Genomic DNA, 12,958 nt, shown 5'->3' on the forward strand with positions numbered 1-12,958 from the left:
GTTTGCCATTTTAAATCACATGTAAAACTTAAAAGTATTGTTTTATTTTTTCTCTCTCAATTTTTGCTAAACTTTTTAAGGATATCATTCATCTTGATGATGGGGAGGATGAAAGGAGCACCTGCCAACATGTACCAGTGATTAAGCAAGAGTTCCAAAAAACTAGGCCAAATGTGGATGTCATTCCAACACACCTCTGGAAAATACAAAAGTACAGAGCACACTACATTCTTCAGCATACTACTGAAGAGGTTTTACAAGAATTCCCATGTCTGTCTTACTATCCCTGTTGTGCTGAGTGTTTTATCAAAAACTCCAGCAAAAAAACCCAACAATAGTGCACAACAAAAACATGATCATGTACTGATTTGCTGCATATTTACACAGATTTCTAATAATCAGGTACCTACGGGATAGGAAAAGTGACTGAATCAACAGATTTATTTCATGAGTAATAAAAGTACACTAACAGAAATTACCACATTGACTGTCTTTCTGTTTGGTTTTATTTTCATGCTTCAGGATCATTTTGGACCAATCTGATGCCTCTGACAGGTTTTTTTGGGGAAGAATAGTCTAAACATCCCTTTTGCACAGCAATGTATACTCAAGAATTAAAGTAAACAAAAGCAAAATTATAATTTGTTCTCTAATGATAATTGATGTGTGAAATAATGATTTTTCTGTTTTGCTATATAATGGCATATATTATCGTACAATCCTAATATGTATATGTATATCTTTTATTTTAGCTTCTTGAAGAGGCTTCCATGTTACTTAAAACTGATGTGGACAAAAAGTAATCAGAGGATTCAGTAAGATGGCAGCATAGCTTGTGTCAATAGCCCCAAACAGCAACCTTAAAAGCCTCTGCTTAAAATCTGTTAAAGAGAACCAAACCCAAAGAACCATCAGGAAATGGTTCTTTGGGGCACCTTTAAAGGTTCTTCAATGAACCACTGAAAGAAATGATTCTTCAAAGGTTCCAGTTGGAAAATTTATTTTTCTGAGTGTAGGCAGCACTTAGAAACAGTGATCCATGCTTTTATTTCTCTTCTACCTGGACTACTGTAACGCACTTTATCTAGGGGTCAGTCAGTCGTTCCTCTCACGTCTGCATATATATCTCCAGAGGGTGAGTCTGACTGTAATGCAGTCAGATAACAATGTAGCTGGGTTCAAATAATTAGGGTTCTCTCTGAGTATAATAGACAGTAACTGAGGGGGGAGGAAAAACTACAAATAAATAGGAAGTTTTTGTGCTCTTCCCAGCTAGGGCATGGAAGAGAGCAATGCTAAGGACTTTGTGCATTGAGGTAAAATAATATGAAATTTGCTTCTATATACCTCCTAGGTAGCGATGACCAAATGAAGCTTTCTGATGCATTGTGGCTTATATTGAAAACTGTTCTTTAGTAGAAGCTGTTTAACATAGCTTTTGGTGACATCTAGTGTTCAAAAATATGAAGAGCAGCTTGTATCTACAAATTTGAATGAACTACATTATGATTGTCCACTCTACAGAGCTGAATTGACAGCTTCTGCTTAATATCAAATGAAAGTTCTGTCTGATATTGGGCTATTAGTGTAGTCTAAGCACTACATTTTTTTTTTTTTTTTTTGGGGGAATCAAAATTGTGTCTCTGATTAATAAGTAATTTTAGTAAAAATTAAATAAACCCAACACAATCTTATAACAGATTGCGAGTATGATTGTGCTGTGAAGTCCCTGCCTCCACGTGATTATGTAATTAACCAGTGGACAGGTATCTATAAATTTAACTATAGATATACTGTGTTATATACATAATACAGCACAAATCCGACCAATGATTCATTTCCTTATTAACCATTAAATCAGGTACTGAAGCAGTGACGTGCTGAATGAAGCTTTGGGCATCATTGATCACTTTAAACTTTAAAAATTAAACTTTAACACAGTGTTTCTGGGTTTTTTTTGGTGCTTGAGCTTCAAACGGGCCATCACTACTCCTAGGTTAATTTTTATTTATATGTATTTAAAGTAGGGGTGGGAATTTATCGTGTTAATTGCGATTAATTATTCTGATAAAATTTAAAGCGTTTAAAAAATGCATTTAATCACAATTTACATTCCAAGCCACGGGGAACTTTTGTCAATGCATGATTTCCTGTTACACCGATTACACTGATGGACACATCAGAGCTACAAATTCAACAGATGCCTTTGCTGCGTACGTTTGAAAAGCACATAGATAGAAACACAGCGGAAATAAGAAAGAATAAAGATGGCATAATAGAACTTCAGGAGAATGTTGTTGAACAGTAGAAATAAATAAATCCCTGAACAGCTCCTGTGAGGAATGTGCAAGAGGAGATGGAAGCTAAGGCTGACTGGTCTTCCTGAGAAAGATGATGAAAACACGAGGCAGTCTGTATCTTTGTGGGATTCTGACCAGAGTTGTGCCGGTGTCTGTGGGCAAACAGAGAGACTGTTGGCACTAGTGATGGCCAATAGTGGTGTGCGATACTGCATATTTTGGTATCGATCCGATACCAAGTAAATACTGCCCAGTATCGCCTACCGATACTTTTCAGTAAATAAGGTGGAGTGAGTTGCTAAATATCAATTAATTTTCATGACCTTAAGTGTTTTTTGTGATGTTTCCTTTTTTATTATTAAACTATTTATTATTAAATAGTTAAAACCCAGGACATAATTAGGTTAAAGTTTGAAGGAAAATCTTCAATTACAATCAAAATTCTCAACAACAAAAGAAACAACTGGTGAAACTATAAATAATATGTAAACAACTTAACAACCCCCAATGCATCTAAGTCATGTCACGTGATGGCGCAACATCTAAACACAAGAGGGGGGAGGGGGAGCAAAGTGTGCCTTCTCGGCGCTGACACAGGAGCAATGAGTCCAATGACCTGGCTGTTTCGTCTTTGCTGAAAGCACAGCATTGCAAACAAGAGCAGAACTTAAAGTAAAGAATCAGTCTCACCAGACTAAGTATTGATCCAATACCGATTTGGTATTGATACAATCGATATTTAGATCGATCACCCACCACTACTGGCCAAATGAAGCTTTCTGAAGCATTGAACTTGTATTGAAAAATGGTTTATTACTCAAAGCTTTTCAACACAGTCCTCTCTGGTGATATCTGGTGGCCAAAAATATGAAAAGCAGCTTGACTCTAAAAAATAAAATAAAACCAACTGCTTAATTATGACTGCCCACTCTACAGAGTGGAATTCTGTTTGATATTGGGCCACTGTTATGTTGCTTTGACCATGTATTTTGGATGATGTACTCATCTGAAGTCCAGCAGATTTGTTCAAATCTATGACATTTTTCAACTGCTACTGTTTTGATTATTACCTCCATTGTGTGTCAACCTGTGCTCTATCTTTGTTATTCTGTACCTTTTATACCATAAATTTTTATCACCCCCCCATATCCTTGCTGTTATTTTTGTTGTATTTTTATCCTATACGAGAGTTCATTTTGTATTGTATTGTTCTTGATTGTATTGTTCAATTGTTACTAATTTAAAAAAAAAGATACTTTGAAGGACCCGACCTAACCGGTCCAAGTAGGTCCATCAAAGGCCGGGTAGGACGGAAGTGAGTATCTGTGAAATTTGACAATCTTCTAGCCTTCGTTTAAGTTTTCCCTTAGTCCCGCATTTTTCTGGTCGCAAGCAGCAGAGCGTGAAAACTTTAAAATGGACCCAGAAATGTTTTCTCTTTTTGGTACATTTTTAATTCTCGAGGAGCTAGAAAAACTTTATTGCAGTCACCTTCATGTTTTGCACCTTAGGCTCATCAGAGACAGTCATATCCAGGTATAATAATTTTCTTTAACCTACACGCATTTAGGAATTACTTTGCCAGTTTCATGGATAATTTCAGTGACTGAATGATTGCCGGCCATTTGTACACATTTACTGGATTATATAAAATATGTAAACTACATCTCTTTGAAACTTATAGAAGAATGTTTTCTATTTATTTTCTATTATTCATTTGATCTTTTAACTTATTTGTGTACATCGATGGGCTGTAAAAATGTCAGAAAGCTGAAAACAGGGTTATTTTTGAGTTAAAAAAAAGGTTAGTTGCACAGATGAAGTGTATAAAAGATGAAGTGAATGAAGGTGAATGAAGGTTCAAATCCTACCTGTGACGGTTACAACACATCTTCTCCGCTTGCATGCACTCTGCTTTCTGACACTCTTCAGTGTACCCTTTCACATACAGCCATCTTCAGCAAGTACTTCTGCTTCTACACCTTCTTTCAGCAGATAATTCTGCTTTTCAGATTCCATTACACGGCATTCACACTGCATTTTCGCAGGAAATGCAACTTTTTTTCACAAGGTTTAAGGTGTGAAGTAAACTGTAATGGGGTTTGAAAACAAGGCGCAAAGATTTTCGTGGAAAACAAAGGGGGGGCCTACCAAAAAAAGTTTTGGAACCACTGACCCAAGTAAGGAGGTGATCATTTCCTCCTGTCATTTTAATGAATCGAGGTGTTTGGTCTTCGTTCCCTAAAACACATCACCAAAAAGTTAACTAAAAAACCCCCCAAAATCTAAATTTGCTGTACGTAAGCTGCAATACATGAAATACACAGGACCCACTAGTGATGGGATTTTTCAATTTCAATTTCAATTTCAATTTATTTATATAGCACTTTTCACAGGATAAAAACCACAAAGTGCTTCACAGTAATATAAGACAGAAATACATAAAATACATTAAAATACATTAATAATCAAACATACAGCACAAATCTAATTAAAAGCCAATCTAAATAAATGAGTCTTAAGCTGCTTTTTAAAAGAATAAATACAATCAAGACAACGTAAAGATGGAGGGAGAGCATTCCACAACCTGGATTTCCGGATCTTTTTAGAGAACAGGCTCTTTCGGCTCGACTCAGTAAAAAGAGCCGGCTCTTTCGGCTCCCAACCGCCTCTTCAGGTTGTTTTGTTGCTTTAATTAATTTATTATTAACAATATAAAATTATGCACAAAAGGAATTACTAATGTAAAAAAGTGGTTTTATTTATATATGTTTATATATAAATATATGTGGTGGCCCCTAGAGAAAAAAGCATGTACAAACTCCAAAACACATTTCTGGCGTTAACTGAACTTCCAAAACAGAGCTACCTAGATCACTTAAATTACACAATTTAAAGCATATGTTTATTTGTTTATTTATACACAAGCCCTCATATATATTCTAATAATTTAAAAAAAAATGTTCATTTAAATGTTACTACCACACACCAAATCTGGTCGTTGGTACTTCCTGGCTTGTGTAGCCACTAGGTAACAAAAGCTCAACACTGTGCCTAGCATCCTGGAGCACTTCTGTTGTGTTTTGTACGTGTTTTGGAGTTTGTACGTGCTTTGTCTCTAGGGGCCACCATAAATATACTTTTATTTATTCACTCCATATAAAATGTATTAAATAAATCATATAATGCAAAAACAACTATTTACATTTCAACTTTTAACTATTTAAATTTTCAGCTCTCTTCTTCTCTCTCTCTCCCTCCGGCTCTGTTCCTGTGCTACTGCGAGTGTAACTACCGCCCCTTCCCCCTCTTTCCAACGCAAAGCACAGCACGTGCGGATTGAAGTGGAAAAAAAGGGGCGAGAGAGAGGTATGAGAAAGAGGAAAAAAAAACCCCACGGCTCCCAATAAGGAGCTTGCGTCGTTCACTTCAAAGATTCGTCTCTAAGAGCCGTTTTGTTCGCGACCGACACATCACTAGGACCCACTATACAAGCTAGTTTATGGCCAATTTTTATGAAGATTATTGAAACATAACCATAAGAAAAGATCTAAATCGTAAAGCACAACGGCCGCAAAAATGTAACTTTTGTACCACCAGATTTTCATATACTTAGATTTAAAAGTGTATTCCTTTCCCACATTAAGTCCTGCTTCGTCCACGATTGTAATGAGAAAGATTCTCCTGTATGTCCCACAATGAATTTGGGATATGGTGGGCTACAAAGGATACACTCGTCCTATCCTTCAAATCTGGGCAAAAGAAGGACTCATTTGTCACCGCATTTGGAGGACTCTTCAAATTTGGACAGCCTTCATTGCATTGCTGTGGTGTAATTGCCCACAAATACTACCGCATGCTGCCTATGAATTTGGACACAGGCATTGTGTTCATTTGTGTCAGCTGTTTCCTCATGCGTTTCCACTTCCCCTGATCACCTCCCATGTGTATTTAGTCTGTGTGTGTCATTAAGTCTTTCGTCAGATCTTCTGCATTTCTTTGTCCATGTCATATATGGCCCTGCTCCAGCTCAGGTTTTGCTCTTGTCTTGTCATAGCGTCATAGTCTAGTGTTTCCCAGTTTAGGTTTTAGTTGAGTGTTCACCTTGCCTTAAATTTGTACGTATTTTCCCAGCTACAATAAACAGTTCATTTATTTATTTATTTTTTATTAAAATCACATTTCACATTCTGTTTTAGGTCTTCATTTGAGTCCTTTTTTCACTCTAAACACAGTCACTGACTGTGACAGTCTCCCATTAAGGCCTTTAAAAAAAAAAAAGAAATTGCGCTTTGAGGCAAATTTTTGTGCAGTTAAATGCAGTTAATCAAGATGGTTTTATGTGTGTAGAAATTCATTACTAGTTAATGTTAAAGAAATGGTTGGATCAACAGAAATGACTTTTTCTCAGAAGAGAAACCTAGAGCTGTTCTTATTTCCTTCTATCAGTGGTTGGCCAAAGGCTACTACTGTTCAATTTGGTGGTTTACTTGATATTATCAGAAATGTATGAGACTGTTCTACAGTTGACAGTTCATCTTTTCTCATGATTCTCAGGTTGTTTCCTCTTTAGTTTTTTTCTACTCAAGTAACATAATGATACTTTAAAAATGGCCTCCAGGGGTCCGTTCTTCGTACCTCGCTTACTACATCCAAGATCAAATCATCGCGCCAACTTTCAGCTCGCTAATCCGGTTCTCCGAACACACCTGTTGTTGACGATTAGTATAGCTGGATGAAGTAATCTGAGATCACTGGGTGGCTTAAAAGGGGCTACGCATCGATAGTAGAAACATTGATCGGCAACCCTTTGATTGGTTGGCAAAAATGTCGAAAGAGCGCGCTCAGTATTTTTTGCCAGCAGAGCAAGAACTCTTGATTGAGGGATATCAGGAGTTTCAGAGTTTAATTAAAACGCAAGGGAACACTGCAAAGGCTGCAAAAGCAAGGAGAGAGGGCTGGCAGGAAGTTGCTGACAAATTAAACTTGTAAGTAATTTATTATATTATATTACATTATACCATATTACATTATATCCTCTTTCACGTTAGAGCCACAACAGGACCCACTAGAACATGGGAACAAGTAAAAGTGAAATATAAGAATATTCTACAGAATAGTAATATTTATCGCTTATATTGCTTTTAGTCTCTTGAAAAGAGATCCTGAAATAATCTGTTTGTTTGTTTATAACAGCAACCAAGAAAAGGGCAGAGCAAATAAAGACAGGTGGTGGTCCTGCACCCCCTCGTCACACCCCGGCAGAGGAGCTGGCCCTAGGGTTGAATGCCACCAGACCCATTGTTGAGGGCATCCCTGGGGGCAGCTCTTCCTCAGACGAGCAGCCGGGGTGCAGTAGCAGCAGCACCTTCATAACTGGTAAATGAGCTCATAATTCTATTTGTACAACGTAAAATATTTGGTTGTTGCCTTAATTAAAATGCTTTTTGTACTGTGACATTTATTGACATTGTGGGGTTTTTTGGTGTGTAGTTTCACATAACACTCCATCACTTTTACCTGTTCCCATGCAAGGGGTGACTGAAGCATGCACAGTAAGTTGGGAGATTTTGTATATATGATGTGTATATGTGTGTGTATATGTATATGTGTGTATATATAATCTTTTATTTATATAATCTTTTTTTCAATTATTTATCGCTTTTATAGTCGTGGTCTCTCATCTTGATTACACGAAGTGTTTTACTATTACTACTCTAAAATATGAATTACATCTGAAATAATCAAATACATGTAATAGAATGATTACTAGTACATTTCCCTTTTTTTAGGAAATGACCTGTATGTATCTGTATGCAATCAATAAAAGAATCAAATACTGCATTATCTTTAGTTACATTGATAATATTTATTTATGGAAAAACAGTGGAGAAATATCGCTGTTGCTTTCGTATAAATGCAGCGGACATACCTGAGTGGCCGCGATCTAATCCTGTTTACATAAAGTAAGCCTCAGGTTTAGGCTTACGGATCTGTTGCTATGACAGCAAGTCCCGGATGAGCTTCGGAGAACCGAACGATCCAAGATCACGCGAAATCGTCAACAATGAAATCCAGCTAACTTACTTAGCGAGGTACGAAGAACGGACCCCAGCTGCTTGCACTTACCTGCAGTCAGCAAACTGAGAACAGACAGGATGAGCAGGGGGCGGAGCATGTTGCAGAGAGCCAATCAGGCGACTGAGCTGTAAACACACGCAGTTGGATATCTCTGCTTGGATAGAAAGTCACAATCACATTCTGCTCACTCATGTCTTTAAACTGGATAAAAAAAGAAAACACAATTTACAAAAAATGTCATTAAATTTCCATTTCTGACCTAAACCTTTGGGAGCCTCACAAGCTTAATGACTTGTGTGTGTCTGTGTGAAACAGTCCTGTTGTGGGTGAAAGGAGTCACTTTTTAATTCGACTTAAAAATAAGTATTACAATTTTAATTCAATCGAGTCATTTAATGGACATCTAAAGTTTACGTTATTTTTAACAAACCTATTTATTTTTGTTATTGTGGTTAAAAATTAAGAATTTGGTACCAACAAAAATGGAAATGTGGAAAATTCCCAACAAGCAAAATGTGTTAAAGACAACAATGTAGTAAAAAGATGCTGTTAAAACATTAACAACAGCAATATCAATATTCACACAACAACTTTTCTGGATGAATTCATCACCTATTTAAGATGTACTATTCACAAGTAAATAATTAAAAGTTCATACAGTTTGCCCTATGCTCTACTAAGTTTTGAAAGATGCAGCTGAACCGTTCTGAAGCATGTCTTTATTAGGTAAAAACATGGCACAAATTAAAGGAGCCAGCGATTTCTGATAGTGACAATTTGGTAACCAGACACTCATGGAATCTTTGGTTTAAAAAAACATGTAGGTAATCTGAACAACCATTGATATTCAAGGACTCTCAAACCCCGTTTTTAGTAATGAAGAAAGAAAAAGGGCTTAGCTTTGAGAGCCAGATGAGAGTAAAGTGCTCAAAATCAGTCAGGTTTTTTATTGAAAGTTTTAAAAGTGTCTGAAATTTTTACAGAAGAATTTTTCAGCTGAATATTTGTGGAAGACATCAGAGTCACACTCTGGCCAATTCTGGACACTTGAGTCTGCTTTATATTTTAAAGTATGTAATACTAAAGTAAAATGTGAGATCAGGGCCCCATCACAGTAACATGTTTTGAGTATCTTACATTTACATTCTACTGAATTAAGACAAAAATGCAACTGTGTTTTCAGAGTATGGGTTTGCAGGATCTCTACTCACTCAGACCAAGTCTCATATCAACTTCAGATAAACATTAAAATGCATTTATACACAAAATCTTTTGTTTTTCTCCAAGCATCTTGGAAAGGATTTTGACGTCTATAAAGCACAAGATGAATGATTACCATGAGTCAAAAACACTGAATTTATTTTTTTTAAAAAGAAAGAAAAAAAAGATTTTACAGTTAAATGAAAAAGAAAATCAAAACTCAGTTTATGTCTGTGTTTCCACAACTTTATCTGTTATTTCTCTTGATAAGGCCACAGAGCTCCATTTTGATCTCAAACTTTTTCTGTGTATGTTTATTGTCCTGCTTATGCAGCTTGTTAACAGATGTAAAACCTATGTGTTGTATATGTGCCAGCTGAGCAGTCCTGTTAGAGGAAGAATAAGAGTACAAGTGTGCAGCTCATCTTACCTTCTGCAGTTCTGATGTAGCATGAAGGCTGACGTTCAGGAGGCTCTCTGGTGGATCTGCAGCTTGTGGAAGGATTTTTCTGTTGGTGTCTCTGTGAGGACACTGCTCTGTCTGCCCTTTATGTGCATTCTCGCCACTCTCCACACCCATAAGGGAAGGAGGGGTGGATGCAGGGGCGGCGTCTACAGTGGAGCTACCTGATAGCTCCACTATAAGTGGTAGCTCCATAATCTGATGTGGTCACATGTTCATTAGAGCTCATCTCTGATGGTAACTTACTGATAGTATGAAGAAGTGCTATTTCCCGGGAGAAGATGTGCTGTATTTTGTTTTTTCTTGGGCACATACAGTACATAGTTTGTCATTAGAGAGACGCCTTTGCAGTAGATTTTGTACCAAGCACGTAAATACATTTTAAAGCCTGGTCTCATGCTTTGACAGTTTTTATTTGTGGACATTTTCTTGTTTTTCTAAGAACTGGGCAGCAGCATCTGTAGCTCTGAAAGTTTTCTTAAAAGCAGGTCCCAGGGTGAAGTGTTGATTCCTGGGACTGTGTGTGCCTGTAGTTTCTTCATGTGGCTCCACACGAACTCTTACAGCTCCCTGTTTTGAGTGTGTGCACTTTATGTACTGACTAGACTCTGGTCTGAATTGTTATCTATGTAAGATGTTCCCAACAATGATTCATCCATAGTGTTCAGTTGAAACACTCTGTCTCAGTTCTGAGACTGAGAAGTTTGCCATTACAGAGATGTCTTAAGGTTTTGTGAAACTGAAAATCATTGTCACTGACATTTTCTATACTGCACTGTACTTTTCTTATGTCCAGTGCATTTTTTCTGATATGCAAATTAGAACTGATTCAAATTTATTGTCATTGCAGTAAAATGCTGATTAGCAGAATGCAAAGGAGCAGTAAACTGCAGTATAATGTATATGGGAATGCTAAGTCATGGAGTATTTAGTATTAAAATGGATGATGTTCACTTTAACACTGATTAAATTTATTACTATAAACACATTTTAGGGAATATGAAATGTTTCATTGTACAAGTAGGCTAATAACTATGATATATACAGTAAATGGATGGAAGAGGAATATCATTTTGACTGTTACAAGCAGGGCAAACATTAGCTAACCAGATGTTAAAAAAATTTTAACAACTCCTGAATAGATCTAGTCTTACAGTTTACCCCAACTCCAATGCTGCAGTACTTTAACTGATATTAATATTAGCTAATGATTAGCAAAAAATGTTAGGCCAAAGGCTACTACTGTTCAAAAAGAAATTACCAGGTTAACACTACCCCCTGATATATACTGTAACTAATGCAATGGACAAATATTTTCATCACATTATCTTTATTTAACCTTTGTCTGTGTTATGTTTTCCCTCCTTTTCTTTCTTCCTGTTTGGATTGTTTTGATATTGTCAATAATGCTTAATCAAGAAGAGAATTACAGTAATCTAAATAAGAAGTAACAACAACATTGACAACAATGGCGGTACTGTTTGGAGTGAGTGAAGAAAGAAGGCGGTTAATATTAAAAAGATGAATACAGGAAGGCAGAGTGATATTATTTATATGTGCTGCCGAGGATGACACCAAGACTCTTAACCTGAGGGGAAGTTGTGACAACAGTTATAAATGGACAATGAAAGACTTCTGATTGGAAATTTAGTCAATTTTGATTTGGTACCTATTAAAATAAATTCTGTTTATTGCCATTAAGTTTAAGAAAGTTGTAAGTAAACCAAACTTTGATTTCACTTAAACAATCAGCAATCTGCATAGGAGTGAAATTGGATGTTATATTTCTTGAAAATATTACCTAGGGGTAGGAGATAGATAATAAAATGTGAAGGACCCAGCACAGAGCCTTGAGGTACACCATAATTAATTGGAGTAGATCTGTGAGTGAGTTATTGAACAAACAGAGAACGGTCAGAGAGATATGAGGTAAACCGTGCGAGTACTGTACCATTGATGCCAATATATGCTAATGTATGAAGAAGGATGCCGTGGGAGATAATATCAAAAGCTGCTGTAAAGTCAAGGAGAATGAGGATGGTGTTGAGTCCAGAGTCAGCCCAAGCAGAAGATCATTAGTGATTTTTTTGCTAGAGCTGTTTCTGTACTATGAAATGAACAAAAGCCAGACTGAAACTGTTCATACAAGTTTTTTGCAGTGAGATGTCTATGAACCTGTGCAGTCACTATCTTTTCCAGAATTTTGGGTAGGAAAGGCAAATTTGAAATTGGCCTGAAATTATTTAAATTTGAAGGGTCTGAACCATTCTTTTTCAGTTTTAGCTTTATCATTGGAACTTTAAGAGAGAATGGAATATGAGAGAAGTTGTAAATTTAGACTGTTATTGATCCTTTTTACCCTAATTTTAAAGTGTATATTTATTCCTTCTCACCTTTACCTTAGTCGTAAGTGTATATTTATTTTGTATATTTATCTCTTATTCTACTTATATTTATTGTTGCTTTTTGCACTGAATGAAACTGGAGCCTTGTTGTCTCGTCTCTCTATATACTGTACTATATATAGCAGAGATGACATAAAGTTTACTTTGACTTTGACTTGAGTGTACGATATTAGCAATCAATGAACCAAGAGAGGGGAGTGAAAGTTTAACAAAATTATTGGGCAGTGGGTCAAGTTTGCACGATGATTAGATTAGATTAGATAAAACTTTATTAATCCCTTGGGTGGGTTCCTCTGGGAAATTTGGTTTCCAATAGCACAACACCGACAGAGGTTACAGAATGTGAGCAGAATACTATATATAAAAATATATAAATACAGAGACATATATAAATAAAATATACAAAAGGGATAAATAGAATCAATAGGAATAAGAATACAAGTATTGAAGTCTATTGCACCGTTGGCTATTAACAAAAAGTATTGCACAGTGAAGTGAAGAGGCACTAC

At 36.3% G+C, this 12,958-nt stretch overlaps 1 protein-coding gene across 1 annotated transcript in view; it reads right to left on the reverse strand.

Moving 5' to 3' along the window:
• The window catches only part of LOC116311832 (deleted in malignant brain tumors 1 protein-like), a 50,965-nt gene extending 40,874 nt beyond the window's left edge, over positions 1 to 10,091 (reverse strand). Inside the window, 2 exon segments of the mRNA XM_039601263.1 lie at positions 8,430 to 8,582; positions 10,012 to 10,091. Of these exon segments, the coding sequence (XP_039457197.1) occupies positions 8,430 to 8,478 (49 nt within the window). The 5' untranslated portion in view covers positions 8,479 to 8,582; positions 10,012 to 10,091.
• Between the last annotated feature and the right edge of the window lie 2,867 nt (positions 10,092 to 12,958).

The sequence above is a fragment of the Oreochromis aureus genome, linkage group 3, assembly GCF_013358895.1.
Source record: "Oreochromis aureus strain Israel breed Guangdong linkage group 3, ZZ_aureus, whole genome shotgun sequence".
Lineage (NCBI taxonomy): Eukaryota > Metazoa > Chordata > Actinopteri > Cichliformes > Cichlidae > Oreochromis > Oreochromis aureus.